Source organism: Muntiacus reevesi, chromosome 3 (genome assembly GCF_963930625.1).
Source record: "Muntiacus reevesi chromosome 3, mMunRee1.1, whole genome shotgun sequence".
Lineage (NCBI taxonomy): Eukaryota > Metazoa > Chordata > Mammalia > Artiodactyla > Cervidae > Muntiacus > Muntiacus reevesi.
Genome location: NC_089251.1, coordinates 111,194,343 through 111,212,268, shown reverse-complemented (window position 1 = coordinate 111,212,268; position 17,926 = coordinate 111,194,343). Strand labels below are relative to the sequence as shown.

Sequence of the window (17,926 nt, the reverse complement as noted above, 5' to 3'; positions counted from 1 at the left end):
CCCACCAACACACCGCACTCACCCCCTGCCTCCTGCCAGACGCCCTTCAGCTACAGACACTGGCACTTGGCTTAGGGGGGTGGGAAGGGGTTAATCCCCGGAAGTCTTTTCTTCTGCATGGATCCTGTCTTTGCCATCAGGGGAGGTGGGAGAGAAGGAGGGGCTGAAAATAGACCTATTCTGGATCTTCAGACTGGGTATTCCTGGTGAGAGAGCTATCTCTCCCATCAGACCCAAGGCCCCTAAGCGCGGGTGTTATCTGTCCTCTATCTCTGCCCAGCCTGAGGCTCTGCAGGGGAGGCACCCCCACTCACCTTTCAGTGTCGCCTTCTTTAGTACCTTCATGGCGTACAAGTGTCCACTGTCAGGTCGGGTGACCTTTCGTACCAGGAAGACCTGAGACGGCATTGGGGGGTTTGGGGGGGGGGGTGGTGAGGGGGAAGCAGAAAAGAAGATGGGCAGGGGGGTTAATCTGTCAGCTCGCATGCCCCAGGTCCCAGGCTGACCTCCAGCTTCCCTGAGCACCACGTTGACCTGTGTCGCCCCTGGGTACCACAGTGACCTCTCTCCTCCTCCCCTCAGACCCATCAACCCTTGCCCTCTGACCCTCTGAGCTCCAAGGTGGTCCTCCCACCCCCACTGTGACATGACCAGTGCTGCCCTCCCAGCTGTGGGCTCGGGACTCACTTTGCCAAAGGATCCCTGGCCCAGGACCTTGAGGAGCTCAAAATGGGATGGGTCGGCCTTCTCCGAGCCAGCCTTGACATGGTGCGTAATGGAGATCTCCTTGAGAACGCCCTCATCCTGATGGAGGAACAGAGCTGGTGAGCACGGTGGGCCCCATCCAGGTCAGCACAGGGCATGGCCCCCCACCCTGAGATCCAACTCCTTCCAGATCTCAGCAGACAGGGTCCTGCAGGCCCAACCAGCCAGCTACCCTGGAAGACGGGGCCTCCCAGTTCATCAGTATCAAAACCCAGGGAGGGTCAGACTACCAAGGTGCCAGGTCAGGTGAGCTCGTATCACTCCTGCTGCTCCAGCCTGGTCAAGCCCAGAGGGGTGCCCAGGCACGGCCAGGCGGAGCCAATGCCAGCCTCTGGTTGAGGCCTACAGACCTGGCCCCGGTCCTCCCTGTGAGGCTCCCCTCCGTGGCTACAAAGGTTTTGGTTTTGATACAATAGGAAGTAGAGTTTGCTTGCATCCTGGGAAGGCATAACTGGGCTTTTGTTTCTCGTCAAGATGGAAGATGGGCTCTCTCTGGTAGAAGGACAGGGCTAAGATACCCAAGAACACAGGGTTGTCACCTCAGACTTCCCCTTCCAGCCCAATAAGTGCCAGCCTGGGGTGGGTGCGAGCAAGACCGGAGACTCTATGCCCCACCGTCTGAAACCTCCTTCACGCAAGTCTACCAGAAACTTCTGCCAGGTCCCAGATGTTCTAGAACCCCTCTGCTCTCCCTCCAATCTGTCGATACCACCCTGGAGCCCGGAAGTGCCTCCTCACTTTCCCAGGAAACAAGGCTGGACAGGGTCTAGTCACCCAGGAGGGTCAGGCATGGGCAAGGAGAACCCAGAGCCAGCTGTTTCCAAACCGGTTACCGGGGCACCTGTTCCAGGGGCCACCGTTAGGCCAGGCCCAGATATCTGAGCACACTCACCGAGTCCTGCCTGGGGCCAGGGCCAGGGCCAGGGCCAGGGGCAGGCAGGGAGGTCTGGCTGATCCTGGGCCGCTGCTTCCTGGGCAGCCAGGGGAGCAGGGCCCAGAGCCGCAGACGGGGCGGCTTGGGATCCTGTTCCATGCGCCCGGCCGGGCCGAGGCACCATGGCAGGAGCAGGCAGCGTCCGGGGCTGCTGCGGAGGTGGCCAGGCCCAAGGCGGATGTGCAGGGTAAAGGCGGGGGCTGGGCCAGCCCAGGGCCGCCAATCACTCAGGGCCTGTGGTTTCCCAGCTCTCTTACCACGTTCCCTTCCTCTCTCTTCTCCCCCCTTCCCCATCGCCAGAGGGCTGCCCTCTGGCCCTCCCCCCCATCCTCCCTATAGGCCTGCAGAGGGAAAGCCCCATGCCGAGCCAGCTGCTGAGGAGGAGACAGGTGCCCAACAGGCAGACACAAGGACCTGACATGTTCAGGGAGATAAGGAGGGACACCCAACAGGCAGAGGCAGGCACCCTACAGGTGAAGACAGATGAAGGCACACATCCAACAGATGGGTAGGAGAGTCCACGTGCCCAACAGGCTGGGATGCACGGGGCCATGCACCCAATAGGAAGGAGGTGGGAAGAATACACATCCAACAGGCAGAGACAGATGGGGACATGTACCCAACACACAGAGGAGGCAGGAAGGGACTCACACCCAACAGGCAGAAGTGGAGTCTCTACCATGGAGAGGCAGATGGGGGGGACACATTCCAACAGGCAAAGATAGATGGTGACATGTACCCAACAGGCAGAGACAGATGGAGATCCAACAGGCAGAGGCAGATGGGGGCTTGCATCCAACAGGTGGAGACAGATGGGGAATGTACTCAACAGGCAGAGACAGAAGGGACACGACCCAACAAGCACCCAGCTAATGTGATGCGGACCCAACAGGTAAAGACAGGCACTCATGGAGTGGAGACAGACAGGAGCCCAACAACAGAAGCAGATGGGCAGCAGTCAGAGGCAGCCAGAGTCAGTGAGGCCCAAGGAGGCTGACAGACACCCAGGGCAGACACACGGGCACCCAGAGAGTCAGACCCTGGACTTAAGGGCAAGAGCTCTGGGTTCCTGCTGGTCCACCTGGGGGAACATCACCTGCAAAACCCCAGCACTTGAGAGAGAGCAGTCTGGTATTTGTGGTGGATTCATCTCTGAGGAATTCCATTTCTTTGGGCTTTCCTTCCCATGCCAGGGCCTGAGAGGCGCCCAGGATCAAGTCACCCGATGGAGACGGATGTCTGCTGAGTGTAATCTGATGACTCTGACCCTGACCCAGACAGATATCCCGAAGCTGTCATGCCCCACTTCAGGAACCAGAATCTGAGCTCCACCGGACAGCGACTCACCCAGGCTCAGAGTGAACTGGTGGCAGAGCCGGCTCAAACCCAAGTCCTTTCCCTGGTCCCTGCCTGCCTGGGGGTCAGCAGGCCTCAGGAGCCAGGAAAGGGAGGGCGGGTAAGTCAGTCAGAAACACATCCTGCCGAGCCAAGCCCACCCTCTCCCTTAGTACCAGGGACAGTCTGGGGACTTCCCACTCTAGATGTCGACCCTCAGAGACGCCTCCCTTGAGGGACCCTGAACAGCCACAGAAGCTGCAGTCATGAGAAACTGCAGGTCAATCAGGCCCCGGAGAGGAACCCAGTAGGTGGGACTGGCAGAAAACCTGGCTCCGGGAGGGGCTGGGGAGGCCAAGACCACACAGCAACACCCACCCACCCCGTCCTGGGTCTGAGCCTCCACCTCTCGGTCTGCCTCTGACTGAGAACCGTCCCTGGGGACAGAGCTAGCCACCCGGAAACCTCAGGGCACAGAGCCACCCCCAAACCCATTCCTGGCCCAGCGTCTCGGTGACAGACACCGCTGGAGGCTGGCCCAGCCTCTGCTCACCTTTCTGGGGCAGGGGCGTGAGTCTCTCTCAACTCTGGGGAAGTCTGCTGGGGTCTGCATGGTGGGGCCCACGCCTATGGCCAGAGAGCCTGGCTACTCCCCTCACTTCTGCTTTTTCAACTTTCCTGGCCCAGAAGGCAGGGTCCCTGATCCCCTCCTTCTCACTTCCCCCTCTGCCGGGAGGAGGGACAGGACGTGGGCAAGGCTCCCCTGCGGAGGAGGGGACACCGTAGCCCCCAAGCTCCCGACTCCAGGGTGGACCCAGAGAGACCCCTCTCCTCGTCTCCTCTGATCCTAAGGAAGGGAGACCGGGACACAGACAGAAGTCACAAGGAGAGGCGGCAGCGACACAGGGGGTACCCTCTACCTGCAAACGTCCCCAGGAGAGAACGGCGGGCAAAAGCTGCCAAGGCCACCATCTCTGACAGTCCGGCCAGGGCACGGGCGTTCCCTCCCCTGTGGTGACCTCCCCGTGGCTGGGCCCACCCAACATGGCAGCAGGCAGGACCACACTCAGCGCTGCCCTGAAGTCTGCCAGCCCAGGGCCCTGGGGCAGGGCGGGGTGGGGTGGGCAATGGGGCAGAAGGCATGGGCCTCACAGGTAGCCGTGGGGCAGGGTGGGGACCAGGCCCGGCCCTTTGCCACATGGGCCTACCGCATCACTCACCCAGGACCCGCACAGGAACTGACACACACACAAATGCGCACAGTCCGCTGATCGGAAACCATTTCCACAGACATCCCCTATGTGGAAACACGCCCCCACGTACACAGAACTTCCCCTTCCAGTCCCCACAGAGCCCCTGACAGCAGTCTGAGGAGGGCCTGCCGGCTGTTGTGCAAGATGCTTCCTTAGACTGAGGCCTCTCGTTGTACCTCAGCTGCTTCTGGAGGGCCTGGGGTCTGGAGTTGCCCTGAGAGCCTTAAAGCTCTCTGGCCCAGTACCAGCTATGCAGCCCCCGTCGACTCCCCACTACCCCCATATCCTTCAGAAGCAAAGGAACGCTCTCCATGTACCCATGGGGGGGGTGGGGATACAAGAAGGGGCAACAGGAAGGAAGCTGTCTCCAAACTGCCTTCACTGAAGGGGTGTGTGCAGGGCCTGGGAGCCTCCGGTGGCAGCAGCGGGGAGGACAGCATCAGACCCCACCCCCTGGTCGTGGCCCCATTCCCCCCATAGATACTTCCTCTTATTTACTTCCTCCCACAGGGCAGCTGGAGAGAAGCCCAGAGCGACGCCCCCCCCCCCGCCTCCAACACACAACCTGCCTGCCCGATCCCTGGCCTGTAGGGTCCCCAGCCCGGGCCTCCCTCCAGCAGCTGCAGCCCAAGCCCACCTGCTGATCTCTGGCCCTAACGGACACCAACAGCCCCTCCCCCAGCCAGCAGCATCTGCAGGGCCTCCCAGGGGTGCCCCCTCTCATGGGGCAAACATCCCCAGACGCCTCTCCCGGCATGCCTCTGGGCAGTGGGGCCACAGTTCCCGGGCCTCCTTGATAGGCGAGCTGGCCTTGGGCCCGAGGCCAGGACTGGCATGCAGTGACGATGAGAATCGTGCCTCTTAACTGAGCATTTATTGCAGGAAGCCGTTCTTTCCTTCAGCTTTTATTGGTGTGGATTCTGCCAGGCTCAGGTGTCCAAGGGAAGTGCTGTCATCCCATTCCAGAGAAGAGGAAACTACATTCAGACAGAAAGTGACTTGCCCAAGGCCACACGGCCAGAAAGGCAGAGAGCTCGGGGCAAAATCGAAGCCTACAGGCTGAACCATTTCGTCATCACTCTCCTTGTAAGGGCGCCAGCCTGCCTCCCTTCTGGCCATTACTCACAGCCACGGACCCCCGGGTGTATCCCCAGGCCAGGAGCCAGACACTAGGAGGCGCACGTGTTAAGGAAGACTCCAGCCTTGTCCTCAGGCAGCTCCCCCAAACACACAACAAAACGGAACTATGGTACACACAGCAGCTCAGGCAAGGTGCTGGAGGGGCCTGCAGGTTCTGTCTGCCCGGCGTGAGATCTGGGAAGATGCGACAGTCTGGCTGGACCCTGAAGATGAACAGGAGCTGGCCAAGCAGAGAGGAGGAAAACAGACACACCACACAGAGAGCATGGAAAAGAGGCCTGAGGCCAGGAAGGCCGGGTGGGAAGTTAAGAACCATCTACTCATTTGTTCCCATGCAACCCTCTCTTCCTATCTGAGCCTCAGTTTCTTCTGTAAAATGTTCACACCCTCAGAAGATTGTTTTGAGAAGCAAAATGGACCACAGAGATAAAGGGATGTGGTAAACAGAACGCCCTGAATGGCAAGGGCATTCTTACTGCTGCAGGGTCTCCTCTGGGCAGGCTGAAGGGACAGAGTCCACCGGTCTCAGGTATTGAGATGGTGGAGGGTGGGGGAGCCTTCCCCGGCCAGTCCCAGGGAAATTCCCCTCCAACACCTGAGACTCCCAAGGCTCCCTGAAGTCCACAATCACATCCTGCCTGAGCTCCAGCCAGGGGAGCATGAGGGATCCGGGAGGGATCAGGGTTTCATAAACAGGAAGAGAGGAGGGGAGGGGGGGAGCGCAGCTCTCAAAATAGACCTGCAGGCGCTTCCAAGGGGTCCAGCTCCGGAGATAGCCAGGGAGGGGGCCTGGGGTGCCCAGTCCACCCCCAGGAAGGGAGGGCGGGTGAATGGAGCCCCAGCATGCCTGAAGGACCAGGTGCACACGGGGAGCTCTCATCCTAGACTGCAGTCCTCTCTACAGCTGCTAAAACCCCAATCCCTTCTTCTGCCTGAAACGGATCAAATAAACAAGCATTAAACACCAATATGATGTCTCAAACACTGCTGGATGCTCCAATTTATGCACATCACGCTCTCTCCTTCTGGGTGGCCCTGATGGGTGGACTCTATTCTCCTTTTACAGAAGAGGCAGCTGAGCCTCGGAGGGGTAAAACAACTTGCCCAAGGTCAGCAGGCAAATAAGAAAGAGGAGCAGGATTTTGAACTCAGAGAGCCTGCCTCTCCTCCAAGTAAGACCTCTCCTTCCCCTGGAAGGCCCACTTCTCTCTCCAGCTGCCCAAATCCCAGCTTTCAAGGCCCAGGCAAATGCCAGCTCTGCAGGGAAGGTGACCTGGTGCCCCACAGCCCACGCTTCCTCTTCTCCATACACAGCAGTGCCCGTCCGTCTGGTCCACCCTCAACCTTGAGTGCGGATGCTACTGGGTTCCCTGGGACGTGGTCATCTCATCATGCCCCAGAGAGGCAGGTAGGAAGGTGGTATATTTCACTGTCCACTGTCAGGCCTGGCACTGAATGGAGGTTCTATGTGACCAGAGCCTGTTCTCCATCACTGCATCCACCACACAGCTGTCTTGTTACCACCCTTCCCCAACACTGAGAACTCCCTGATTGTGGGGTGTTGACTTCATTTTGGGGTTCCCAGTGCCATGAAAATGTGATGAGGCAAAAGATAAACCAGCTCCTTCCACTACACAAAGTGATGAGGTTCTGACCACAGGCTGAGCGCCCCCTGGTGTGTTGAGCCCAAAAGTGGGCACTGGGGATGCTATGAGATTCTGCAGCAACAGAGAAGGTGAATGAGCAGGTGCCGAGTAATGATGGAAACTGGGGTCACGGGGACACAATGCTCCTCCTCTTCAACACTCAGTGTGTTTCCTGGGCTGGGAGGAATGTGGGTTCTGTGGTCAAGCAAGACCTGACTTCATTGCCCACTAGCAATATGACCTTGGGCCTCAACTTTCTCATCTGTACAATGGGGAGAGTAACAGTTTCTACCTCTGGGGGTGTTATGAGAACCAAATGCAAAGCTCTTGGTATGGCACTTTCTCTCCCTTAACGTGGCATTCAAGGCTCTCCCTGTCCCATCCATGTCCAGCCTCGTCTCCCTTCCCACCCCAGGATCTGCTCTAGAAGCAGGAAGAAGTCACAGACTTGGGATCAAATGTAGGTTGTCCACCTGGGTAATTGCTTGTCCTCTCTTAACCAGCCCCTCTAGCTCTGAGGTGAGAAGCTGCACTCACTACCAGTTCCCTCAAAGCTGCAGGCACCTCTGCAACCCTGAGAACTTACAGTCCCAAGATCTGAACATCTGGATCTTCACTGGAGACCTACAGTCCCTTCATTACTAGGCAACCAGGGGTAGCTATGTGGTGGGAAGAGATTCTCCCACATGAAGCTGAGACATGGGGCTGAGACAAGTCAAGGGGCCCAGTCCACATGACTCGGCCTGGCCTTTGGTGACCCAAGGTTGCCATAGTAAAAAAGAGGAGGGGATGGGAGCCTACTTCTGTTGGCCTGCCCTACCCCAGGAAACTCGGCTCCCTTATCTTAGGAGGCTGAGTCAAGGCAAACATCAGGGCCAGCCCTCGGTCTATCTCAAAGGTCGGGCTTATGGTCTGGTACCTAGGCAGACCCAGGCCAGAAGGGCGCGGCCACTAACAGGCAGTGGGGCTGAGCAACACGGCCAGGCACTCAGGCTGCCAGGGCTAAAGCTACTGTGTGCCAGGCAACTGCTCTTCCATTTGTCCTTCATGTCACTCTTGAGAGGTAGGAGGCAGGTACCATCATTCCCAATTTACTGCTGAGGAAACTAGACTCAGAAGGGAGAAGCTTCAGGTCAAATGGTGATGGTGGAGGCAGGACTAGAACTCAGGTCAGCTCTACCGCCAGAACTCACACCCTGTGCTGCCTGGCGGCTTCCACAGCCGCTTCCCAGCTAGCAGCTCTGCGACCTCACGGCACCTTGAGGATCGGGTGAGGTCATTCCCAACACGCCAATGAGAAAGCCCAGGCCAGATTGTCCCCTAGCCTCGGCAGTGCTGTCAACACACAAAACCAGCAACTGGACCTGGAGGGCTGAAGGGAGGCGCCCAAGGGAAGCAGAGAGTGGAGAGGTGACGGAGCCGGCCTGGGGCTGGGAGCCCTGAGAAACGGGCTGTGTGCCACATGCCAGGCACTGGGTCCCGGTTTGATTGGACGCCGCCAGGTTCCCTCCAGTGCAAGGTGCCCAGACCATTCCAGGCCCTCGTCAGGCCCAGTGGACTTGAGCCTCTCCCGTCACCCCTTCACCCTCTTAATACAGTCAGCCAAGCCACCACGAGTAAATAAACAGAGGAAGCATCCTGGTCTGGGTGACGGGTAAACCTGAGTTCTAGCCTGGCTTCTGACCCTGACTGGGCCATAGTCCACTCGAGAAACCAGAAGGTGGAAGGGAGTAATCTTGACATACGGGGTTGCCTCCAGTATTAGGTAGGACCAGAGAAGGACTTGGTGGCTCAGTTGGTAAAGAATCCACCTTCAATGCGGGGTTCGATCCCTGGGTTGGGAAGATCCCTTGGAGAAGGGAACGGCTACCCACTCTAGTATTCTGGCCTGGAGAATCCCATGGGGTTGCAAAGAGTCGGACACGACTGAGTGACTTTCACTTTCACTTTCAGAAGGAAGGCTGAGCTGGGCCAGGGGTCTCACACCTGTGTGGGACAAGGTCAGTGTCTCCCTCCTCTTCTACTCCATGCAGTGACTCCACCCTTGACGATCCTTACCTTGGATGGCTGAAGTCCAGCTTCTTCCCCTGAGGCTTGTCCATTCTGGAAAAGAGAAGAGAGAGTGGGGAACACTGTCAGAACTTACCAGAGTGGCACAAAGCAAAGACAGCCCCTACGGGGCACCCCGGCCCTTGGATGCTCCCAGTGGCTAGAAGGGCCCTGGAGGCAGGGGCGGGAGTTCTGGGAGGGCACAGGCCTCAAGCCTCCTGCAAACACCCCGACTCAGGCAGCCCATTTTGGGCACCCCTCTCCCATGGTCTCTGCCTAGAAAACATCTCATCTTCGAAGGTCTGGCTCAAATGTCACCTCCTCCCAGTGAGAAGGAAAGGACTGTGTGTGTGTGCCAACTAACCAACTCAAGAGGCCTCAGTTTCCTGATCTGTAACATGGGTATTTACATCCACCTCCCAGAGTTGACGTAAGGGCTGAAGGAGACAAAGTCTGGGAGAGTGTCCAGCCCAGAAATGCCCTGGCCCTGCCTTCTCTGGGACCCCTCTCCATCCTTGCAGAATCACTGCTACTCCCTATGAGCCTTCATTTTACCACTTATCACAATGCAGGGACTACTGACTCGTGGGCCGTGCGTGCTAAGTCACTTCAATTGTGTCTGACTCTTCGCGACCCCATGGACTGTAGCCTGCCAGGCTCCTCTGACCATGGGATTCTCCAGACAAGAGTACTGGAGTGGGTGGCCGTTCTCTTCTCCAGGGAATCTTCCCCACCCAGGGATCGAACCCACGTCTCTTAGGTCTCCTGCATTGGCAGGCAGGTTCTTTACCACTAGTCCCACCTGGGAGCCCCTCCTAAGAAATGGGGAGCCCTGGGAGGCAGAGATTAGGCTTTGGTGCTAACAGCTGCTCTCTTCCGAGCCCGTGCTGCACGCCCAGCACTGCGCTTAATGCCTCAAACCTGTGGCACCATTAAACCCTCCTGACCTGGGCGGTAGGCCCGGGTCCCATTTGGCAGAGAAAGAAACTGATGCACAGAGGGGCATCACACCACTGCCAAGCGGGGATTCAAAATCCAGTCTCTGACACCAGGAGGTGCTCAAGAGGACTGAGGATGAGAAGCCCAGTGCCCAGCCAGGGCAACAGAGAGGCAGGCACGGGAGCTTGCCCCTGGGCAGTCCTCCAGGCCCCAGATTTCACCCTCTGCTGGGTGCTGTCCACCCTGGGTATACCACCCCTTTCCTGTGTGATATGAGGTGAGTAACCTACCCCATCCGGGCCTTGGGAAGCTAAAAGGAGCTGTCCCCAGCCCTCCTGCGCAGCAAGAGTGTGGAGAAACCAGGAAGACCCAGGACTTTGGAGCCAGGGGCCAAGTCCACAGGGCAGCTGCAGTCTTGTTGGCAGCAGCGGGCACAGCTGTGTTCTCCCCGTTATATAATCTCCCCGCTCCTGGAGCAGCACTCCATCCCCACCACTCCCTGGACATCCTGCCCCTTGAACCCCCTTAATGCCCCTAATCCTCCCCAGGGGCCAGTATTCCGAGGCCCCACCATATGTGTTCTTTCTCAGGAGCTTGGGGAGCAGGACCGGGTGGAACCAGGCCTGAGGGGAGGAGGAGGTGTGATGCCTTTGTAGACAGCGTTCCACTTCACCCAGCATTGTAGACTCTTGACATAACCCCGGATGGTAACAAGGGTCTACACACCAGCCTCCCCCATTCTAAGCCCTCACCCTTCCTAAAACTCAACTGCAATCATTACATTTGAGTAAGACTCCCCTGGTCACTCACTCACTCACTCCTTACTGAGAACTTTCTAGGTACCGGGCCTCAAACTTTTCCATGGCTTCCCACTGCCTATGGGATAAAGTCCCAGCTCCTTGGTATGGCATTCAAAGCCATCATCTCCAGCTCCCACAGGTGATTAATGTGGGTTCTGGAATCTGACCTTGTGGGTTCAAATTCTGGTTTCTATCACCTGTATAATAACCCTGAGGTTACTTCATTTCTCAAAGCTTCAGTTTCCTCATCTGTGAAATGGGGATAAAAGTAATGTACTTCACTGGGTGGCTTTAAGAAGCAAGCAAAATAATGTCTCTAAAATACATACATCCAGGGACTTCCCTGGTGGTCCAGTGGGCTAAGACTCTACACTCCCAATGCAGGGGGCCCAGGTTTGATCCCTGGTCAGTTCCCACATGCCACAACTAAAGATCCCAAGTGCTACAACTAAGATCCGGCACAGCTAAATAAAGAAATATTAAAAAAAAAAAGTACACCTGGCATATAACTGGTCCACAAACAATCACCACTTATTACTATTCCTATTTTGGAGCTAAACTGAACAACCTGAGACCCCGAACAGACCAGCGTGTCCCCAAGCATTTGCACGGTGGCTCCTTCTACCAAGAAAATCTTTCCTGCCCAGTCACTTCAGCGCACTCCTGATCTTTCAGGACTCAGTTATATGTCTTCTCCTCTGTCCACACAGCCTCAAGTCCTTTCCTCCCTCCTCTGGGCCTCACAGCACCGAGCAAACCTCAGATTAACTCAGGGAGGAGCCACGGCTTGTCCAGTATTGTCTCCTTGGCACCCAGCTCAGGGTCTGGCACATAGCCTGTCAAATGAAACCTCAAACCAGCAAAGCGAGCAAGGAGGCCACAGTAGGTTGTTACTCCCATTTTTCAGATGAGGCTCAGAAGAGCTGAGTGACTTAACTGCAGACCCTCCGTTAGTAGGTAACAGACATGGGGCTATGACCCAGAGTCACATGCATCCCCAGTGAGAGAGAGCAGGAGGTGGTGGGTGAACCCAGAGGAGGGCGCTTACAGAGAAGTATCTTGGAGGATTCAGGGAGCCTGTTTGGCTGCCTCCAGTCCCAGGGTCTGGCTTGGGTACCATCCTGATGGAACCCCAGGCCTGTAAGAGCTGATGCACAAGGTCTCTAGTGGGGAATGGATGGCCCTGGAGAAAGGACTAGGAGTGCAAAGAGGACCACAGGTAACCTTCCCCTTGAAAGCCAGGGTCCTAGGAAGATGGCGCATCTGCCCTTCTGGACTGACTGTTGCACAGAGGGTGGAAAGAACATAGGTCTGCAGCCACAAAGACAGAGTCCCTAATGCTAGCTCTGCCAGCCACTCACGCTGAATGTGTCTGTCACATTACTTCTCTGAGCCTTGGTTTCCTCACCTGTACTAGGAGGGCAGGTCTGTCTTGTTCACAGTGACACCCTGCTGGTTGGAGAAGTACTTGTCACATTGTAAGTGCTCAATAAATATTTGCTGAATGAATGAATAAGGAGAATGATACTGACCTTGCAGAATATGGAATGAAAGACCTTGTCTACGAGTCTGGTACAGGAAAGGGCTTCTAGCCTCTTAGAGGATGGAGACTCACTCTCCTCCACTTTCTCAGAGAGCAACACTTATGGGCACAGCAACCGAGGGACCCCAGGCCATTATTTCCCCTCCCCAGAGGTCAGAGATGGGTTCCAATAAGCATCCTTCCTTACCACCCAAGCCGCTCTGTCTTGGGAAGAGAAGCGTCCGGGGCAGTGTCTGGAGAAGCCGGGCAGCAGATGGACAAAGACGGCACGTGCCCCACAGGCAGGAAGCAGCCCCAGGAGTTGGGTTCAGAGCCCAGCACTGGCAACCCTGCCCGCTGCTGGAAGCTGGGGGCCAGGTGCCAGGGCTGGCTGGCACTACTAGCCCTCAGCCAAGGCTGGACAGGAGAGTCTGCCAACATCCGGAGCCTCTCCTGGAGTACCTTCCACCTGGCCAGCTTGATCCCAGCTCTTGCCTGTCCTTAAGACTCCCCCTACTGGGTAGAAGACAGTGAGAGATCTGGGTTCTAATTCTGACTCTGACATTAATTCACAGGCCAGTTCCCTCTGAGTTCACTTGTTCTATATGAAGACAGGGGTAATAATCCCTACCTTGAGAAACTGTTTGGAGAATTATTTGATTTTAATAAGGTCACAGTGCTGAAGTGGGGTGGATGGCACAGAGTGAAGGTCTGCACCCAGCGAGGCTGGGCCTGGGGCCAAGGTTACTGCGCCCAGCAGGGCCAGGGGAAGGCCCCAGCAGAATCCTCACCCACACTTCCAGTGGGTTGACTCCACCTGGGCCACACCCCTGACAAGGCCCTGCCTCCGAGCAGCCCATTTTCAGCAGCGTCACAGGGAGGGCAGATCCCAGGCCTCTGCCAAATGCCCTGCCAGTCCCTCGGCCTGCCTCCCTCCCAGCCAGGAGCCTGTACCTGCAGGTCAGGGTGCTGTATCACTTACATGTCACCTGGGCTGAGAACAGCGAGGCCCTGTTCTCCAGTAAGAACCCGCACCCAACCCGCGCCCTGTCTGCCCCGTGGCTCCTGTTACCCAAACAATAACACCGAGTCGCCTGGCACCTCCATGGAGTGGGGAGGAGGAAAATAGGCAGCGCTCCTTAGGGCTCTGCACCCTCTCAGGCCCAGAAAGCAGAGACCAGAACTCAGCCCTGGCCAGTGGAGAAACAGAGGTCCAGAGAGGCTACGGAATGACTGAGGGTCATACTGCGAATCTGAGGTGAAGCTCCTGGAGAAATCACAGCCCCCCTAATCCAAGGAAATAAGCCCACCATTTTTTCCTCTCAAAGTTCAGGTGCAGTAGGACTAAAACTGAGTTGAGTTTCCTGTTTAAACCTGGTCCCTGCCTCAGGATTTCCCAAAGAGAAGCAGGAAACAGTGCCCTGGACTGGGAATCAAGTTTCTGGGTGTCTGCCTTCCAGACTAGTATAACCCACGGTAAGTCCCTCCCTGGCCTCTCCTAGTCCACCTTCCTCTAGAGAGGCCTAGGTCTCAAGGGTGTGCCAGGACAAAGGAATTTACCTCTGAGCACCACCACCACCCCAACCCCTTGTGCCCCAGTCCCAGGGGGTGGGCAGCCCGTGGATAGGGGCTGCAGAGGGCCATGTTCCTCAGTTCGGAGGGTGAGTCAGCGGGAGAACTTCTGAGCTGTGCAGGGCCCGTAAAAACCCCATGGCAGAAATCCCAGAGCAATTTACTCCAAATTGCGCCTTCAGGTTGGTTACCTAATCTTGCCGCGCCCACCCTCCAATAGCCAGTGTCAGCCATGACCATCCCTTTAAAGGGGCAGCACACTCTGCGTGCTGGGGACCCAGGATCGTCACTCAGCTCTCAACCAGCGACCCTGAGAGGCAGGGCACTTGGTGGTTGCCCCAGGTAAGAGAGGGCAGAGGAGGGGATCGAAGCGGGGAGGGGTCCGAGCCCCAGCCAGAAGAAAATCACTATGGGTCTCAGGCTCTCTGAGGTTTCTATCGTCGCCCTCATATCCCCACATCCCTCTGGAATGGCAGTTATCACCTACTGTCCTTCCCATAAGGAGGCTGAGGGGAAAGTTTTCTCCATCTGCTGGTTCAAGGGCTTGACCTTGACCCTGGAGGGTCAAAGGGCACAGGAAGAGCAGGCCTCTGCAAGGTTAGGGCCTAAACCACAGTATCCTCAGAAGGCAAGAGTTGCTTCTGGAAGAGGCAAAAGCCAAATTCTCTGGAGGCCCAACCCTTTCTATGGGAGGGGGCAGGAACCAACGACCTCCTCATCTCCAGGAATAATTTTCTCAGGTCTAAGGGCTTTCCCCCATTCTCTTCTCCCTAGCCTGGGAGAGGTGACACAGGCGTCCTCTGACCCTAGCCTGGGGCAAAGAAAACCGAGGGTTTCAGCCCCAGACGGGCAGAGTCACCCCAAATTCCACAACTGCGACGATCAAGAAGGAAAGCCTTCTAAGGTCAGCAGCGGAGACACTGGGAGCTCTTGGGGTAGGGCCGCTGTGAGACATCAAGAAGAAGTGGGGGGGGGGGTGCTCCCATGACCCTTGTCTCTTGTAGAATCCAAGACATCTGGCATCCCAGCCCTGGGCCGTGTGCCCTAGTGAAGGAACCTCCTACAGCTCCGGGTACAGGTCCCAGGTGTGTGTGGGGCGAGGCGGGGGTCAGATCTAAGCGCAGCACGGGATTCCCTCTCCGGGGTAAGGGGCTTCCCGGGGGCTTGGCAGAACGGTCCTTCGCGCACACACACCCGGGGCATTAGGGGGTGGAGCCGGAGACGAGGCTGGAGATCGGAGGGCACTCGCGTCCTCGCGGGCGCCCGCCAGGCTACAGCGGCGCCGCGGGCCGCCCCGCCCCTGTGGGGACTCGGGCTTGCCGGCCGCCGGCGCCCGTCCCCCGCCCAGCTCACTCACCTCCGGGTCCAGCGGCACCAGCTCCATGAGCGGCCAGGGCTCCTTGAGCTGGGCGAGCGGCATCGCGCCGCCGCCGGGCCGCCCGTGCTCCAACGGCGGCCCGAGCCGCGCCGCCTCCTGGGTCCTGAGGTCCCACGCTCAGAGCCCCCAGCGCCCCCTTTCTCCCCGCCGAGACCCTCTTGCTCTGGCTGGGCCGTCCGCCGCCGCCGCCGCCGCCGCGGCACTAGCACTTCGGCTCCCTCCGTCACCCGGCGCCGCCGCGCCCATTGGCTACCTGCGCGAGGGGGCGGGGCCAGCGAAGCCCCGCCCCGGCCCCCGCGGCGCGGCATTCCCAAGGAGGACCCCCGCCTCCGCCACGCGGGGAGTGAGGGCCCCGCCTCCACCGCGAGCCCCGGGCCCACGCTCCGCCCAGCCCAGGAGAGGCCCTCCTGGCTCCTCCCTCCCAAACCCGGTCCCCGGGGCCCAGACCTCGTTAGGGCCACCGATCTCCCCACACTCAGCACATTTGGAATAGTTCCCCAAATGCCCCCTCTCTCTCCAGCGGGCCTGTACCCCCTTATTCCCTTTACCTCCCCAACTCCCCTCAACCCCTCCACCCCACCCCCAGTCACACCGAATGTCCTAGGCCTGACCAGGGAGAAGCTGGAAAGGAACTGGAGCCCTACTCCCCTCGTGGCGAGGCCCTAAGACACTCCCCGCATCCCACCCCTCCGCCCCCAGAGCGACACTGGGATCCCCTGCGCCCCAGCTCCGGGCAAGGTATGGATCTTCTTTCGTCACCTTCAGGGCCCACAGTGCCTGCAGACTGATGTCTTAATAGGCATGCTTTGCTCTTTTAAGCCAAGTCTCTCCAGAATTTCTCCAGCTGCAGACCTGGCTCTGGGCTGATTTGGGTTTGCCCCCCTCTGGGGAGGCCAGGGCCCAGGCTCCCAGGATCCACCGACGCTTGGGCTGCACTTGTTGTAAGAGACTAGGGAGAGGGATTCCCACTGGAGAAACTCAGCCTCCATCTAAAGCAGTGTTAGGGGTCCAGGTGTGGTGAGATTCACACCTGGAAGAGTGGAGAGATGGCTTTGAGGGTTTCACGGAGGGGGAAGAATGGCCATTTGCAAAGCTATTCTAAGGCAGATTATCAGAAGCCTTCTTCTGATCAGGCTTCACCAACTTATGACCTCTGTGGATCCTCACCACCACCTGGTTTACACGTCATAAAACAGCTTCAGAAAGATGGGGTGACTTACGTGAGGTCACACAACAGGTCGGGAACAGATTATAGGACTTTGATTAATCAAAGTCAGTGAAGGTTTCTACTGAATCCACATGCTCCTGCTATTCCATGATTTTCCAAGGGTAGCACCTCAACTGTTGAAGTGAATTGAGTTTTGAGTGGAAAGACTTTGGAACCTAACAAATCTGGATTGGAATCCCGTCCCTGCTACCTCCTTAACATTGGAAAACTCCTTTCATGTCCCTAAACCTGTTTCCTTATCTGTAAAAAGGGAATTATGATTCCAATCTTTCTGGTATATCCTGAGGACAAATTTAATTCAATAAACATTAATGGGGATATATTACATGCCAGGCCCTCTTCTTGAGCATGTACTGTAAAACAGCCCAACTCCTAGCAATGAACAAAAGAAAATCCATGTTCTCATGGAGTTTACATTTGGTCTGGTGTGATTAGATAAATAATCACAGCTAACATTAACACAGCATTTACTTTGGACCAGGTACTATTCTAAACACTTCATCTGTAAATGCATTGAATCCTCACGACATCTTTATAACATAGGTGCTATTATTATCTGCAATATACAGATGAAGAAATTGAGGACAGGAAAGTTAAGCATTTCATTTGTTGGGTTCCTCCAAGGTTACACAGCTAGAAATAGGCAGAGCTGAAAGACAACCCTGGTAGTCTGGGCCCAGAGTCTTGTTCACTCACTTAGTTACCTCCCTGATGAGGGCCAAACGGGAGGTAACCTGGGCCAGTGCTGATACCTGTTATTATCATCAGCGTTAGTTATCAGTTGACCGGAGCCAGTTTCTGACACCCCAGCCCCTGCTGCTCAGGGATAGCGTTGTAACATTTGGACCTAGTTAGACTAAAAAATTGTTGTTTATCTGAATTCAGATTTAACTGGGTATCCCATTGATTTGCTAAATCTAGTCATCTTACTCAGGGTTCAGAGTAGATTGCACACAGGGGCCAAATATCTGGCTGCAAGCTAGTTTAAATAAATTAAACTTGGGAAGAGACATTGAGACCCAGAGAATAAGGGCAAAGGACTGGGTGAGGAAAATGAGGTAGATGAGTGGGAGGGGTGTAGATGAAGGGAAAACTGGAATGATTTTGCCTTCAGTCTGCCCCCTTCCTGAAGCTGCTGGTCTTGTCCTTCCCCTTCTTACACGAAAGGATTCCCTATCAAGTGCATCATCTCAATTTAAGGATCCAGTAGTGATTGTGTTTTCCTATGAATATTTCATTTCCTGTGTCCTCTGAAAAGTATTGGGGAGGCAGCAGGTCATGATGAAAAAGGGAGCGGAGGGTGGGGGAGGAGACAGAGGACTCCTGGGCCCTGCCTGGGAGCTTGGGCAGGTCAGCTTCCCATCA

At 56.8% G+C, this 17,926-nt stretch overlaps 1 protein-coding gene across 5 annotated transcripts in view; it reads right to left on the bottom strand.

Moving 5' to 3' along the window:
* RPS6KA1 (ribosomal protein S6 kinase A1) overlaps window positions 1-15,524 on the bottom strand; it is a 37,206-nt gene extending 21,682 nt beyond the window's left edge. For 2 of the 5 annotated variants that reach the window (XM_065930137.1, XM_065930139.1), the window contains exons 1-4: window positions 15,313-15,524; window positions 9,132-9,176; window positions 688-804; window positions 315-396 (exon numbers count right to left, since the gene is read on the bottom strand). In XM_065930137.1, coding sequence (XP_065786209.1) covers window positions 315-396; window positions 688-804; window positions 9,132-9,176; window positions 15,313-15,375 — 307 coding nt within the window. In that variant the 5' untranslated portion in view covers window positions 15,376-15,524. Of the gene's footprint in view, window positions 1-314; window positions 397-687; window positions 805-1,657; window positions 1,916-3,587; window positions 3,709-9,131; window positions 9,177-15,312 lie in introns of those variants that run through there. The other 3 variants (XM_065930140.1, XM_065930138.1, XM_065930136.1) reach the window with 3 other exon arrangements.
* Window positions 15,525-17,926: the final 2,402 nt, after the last annotated feature.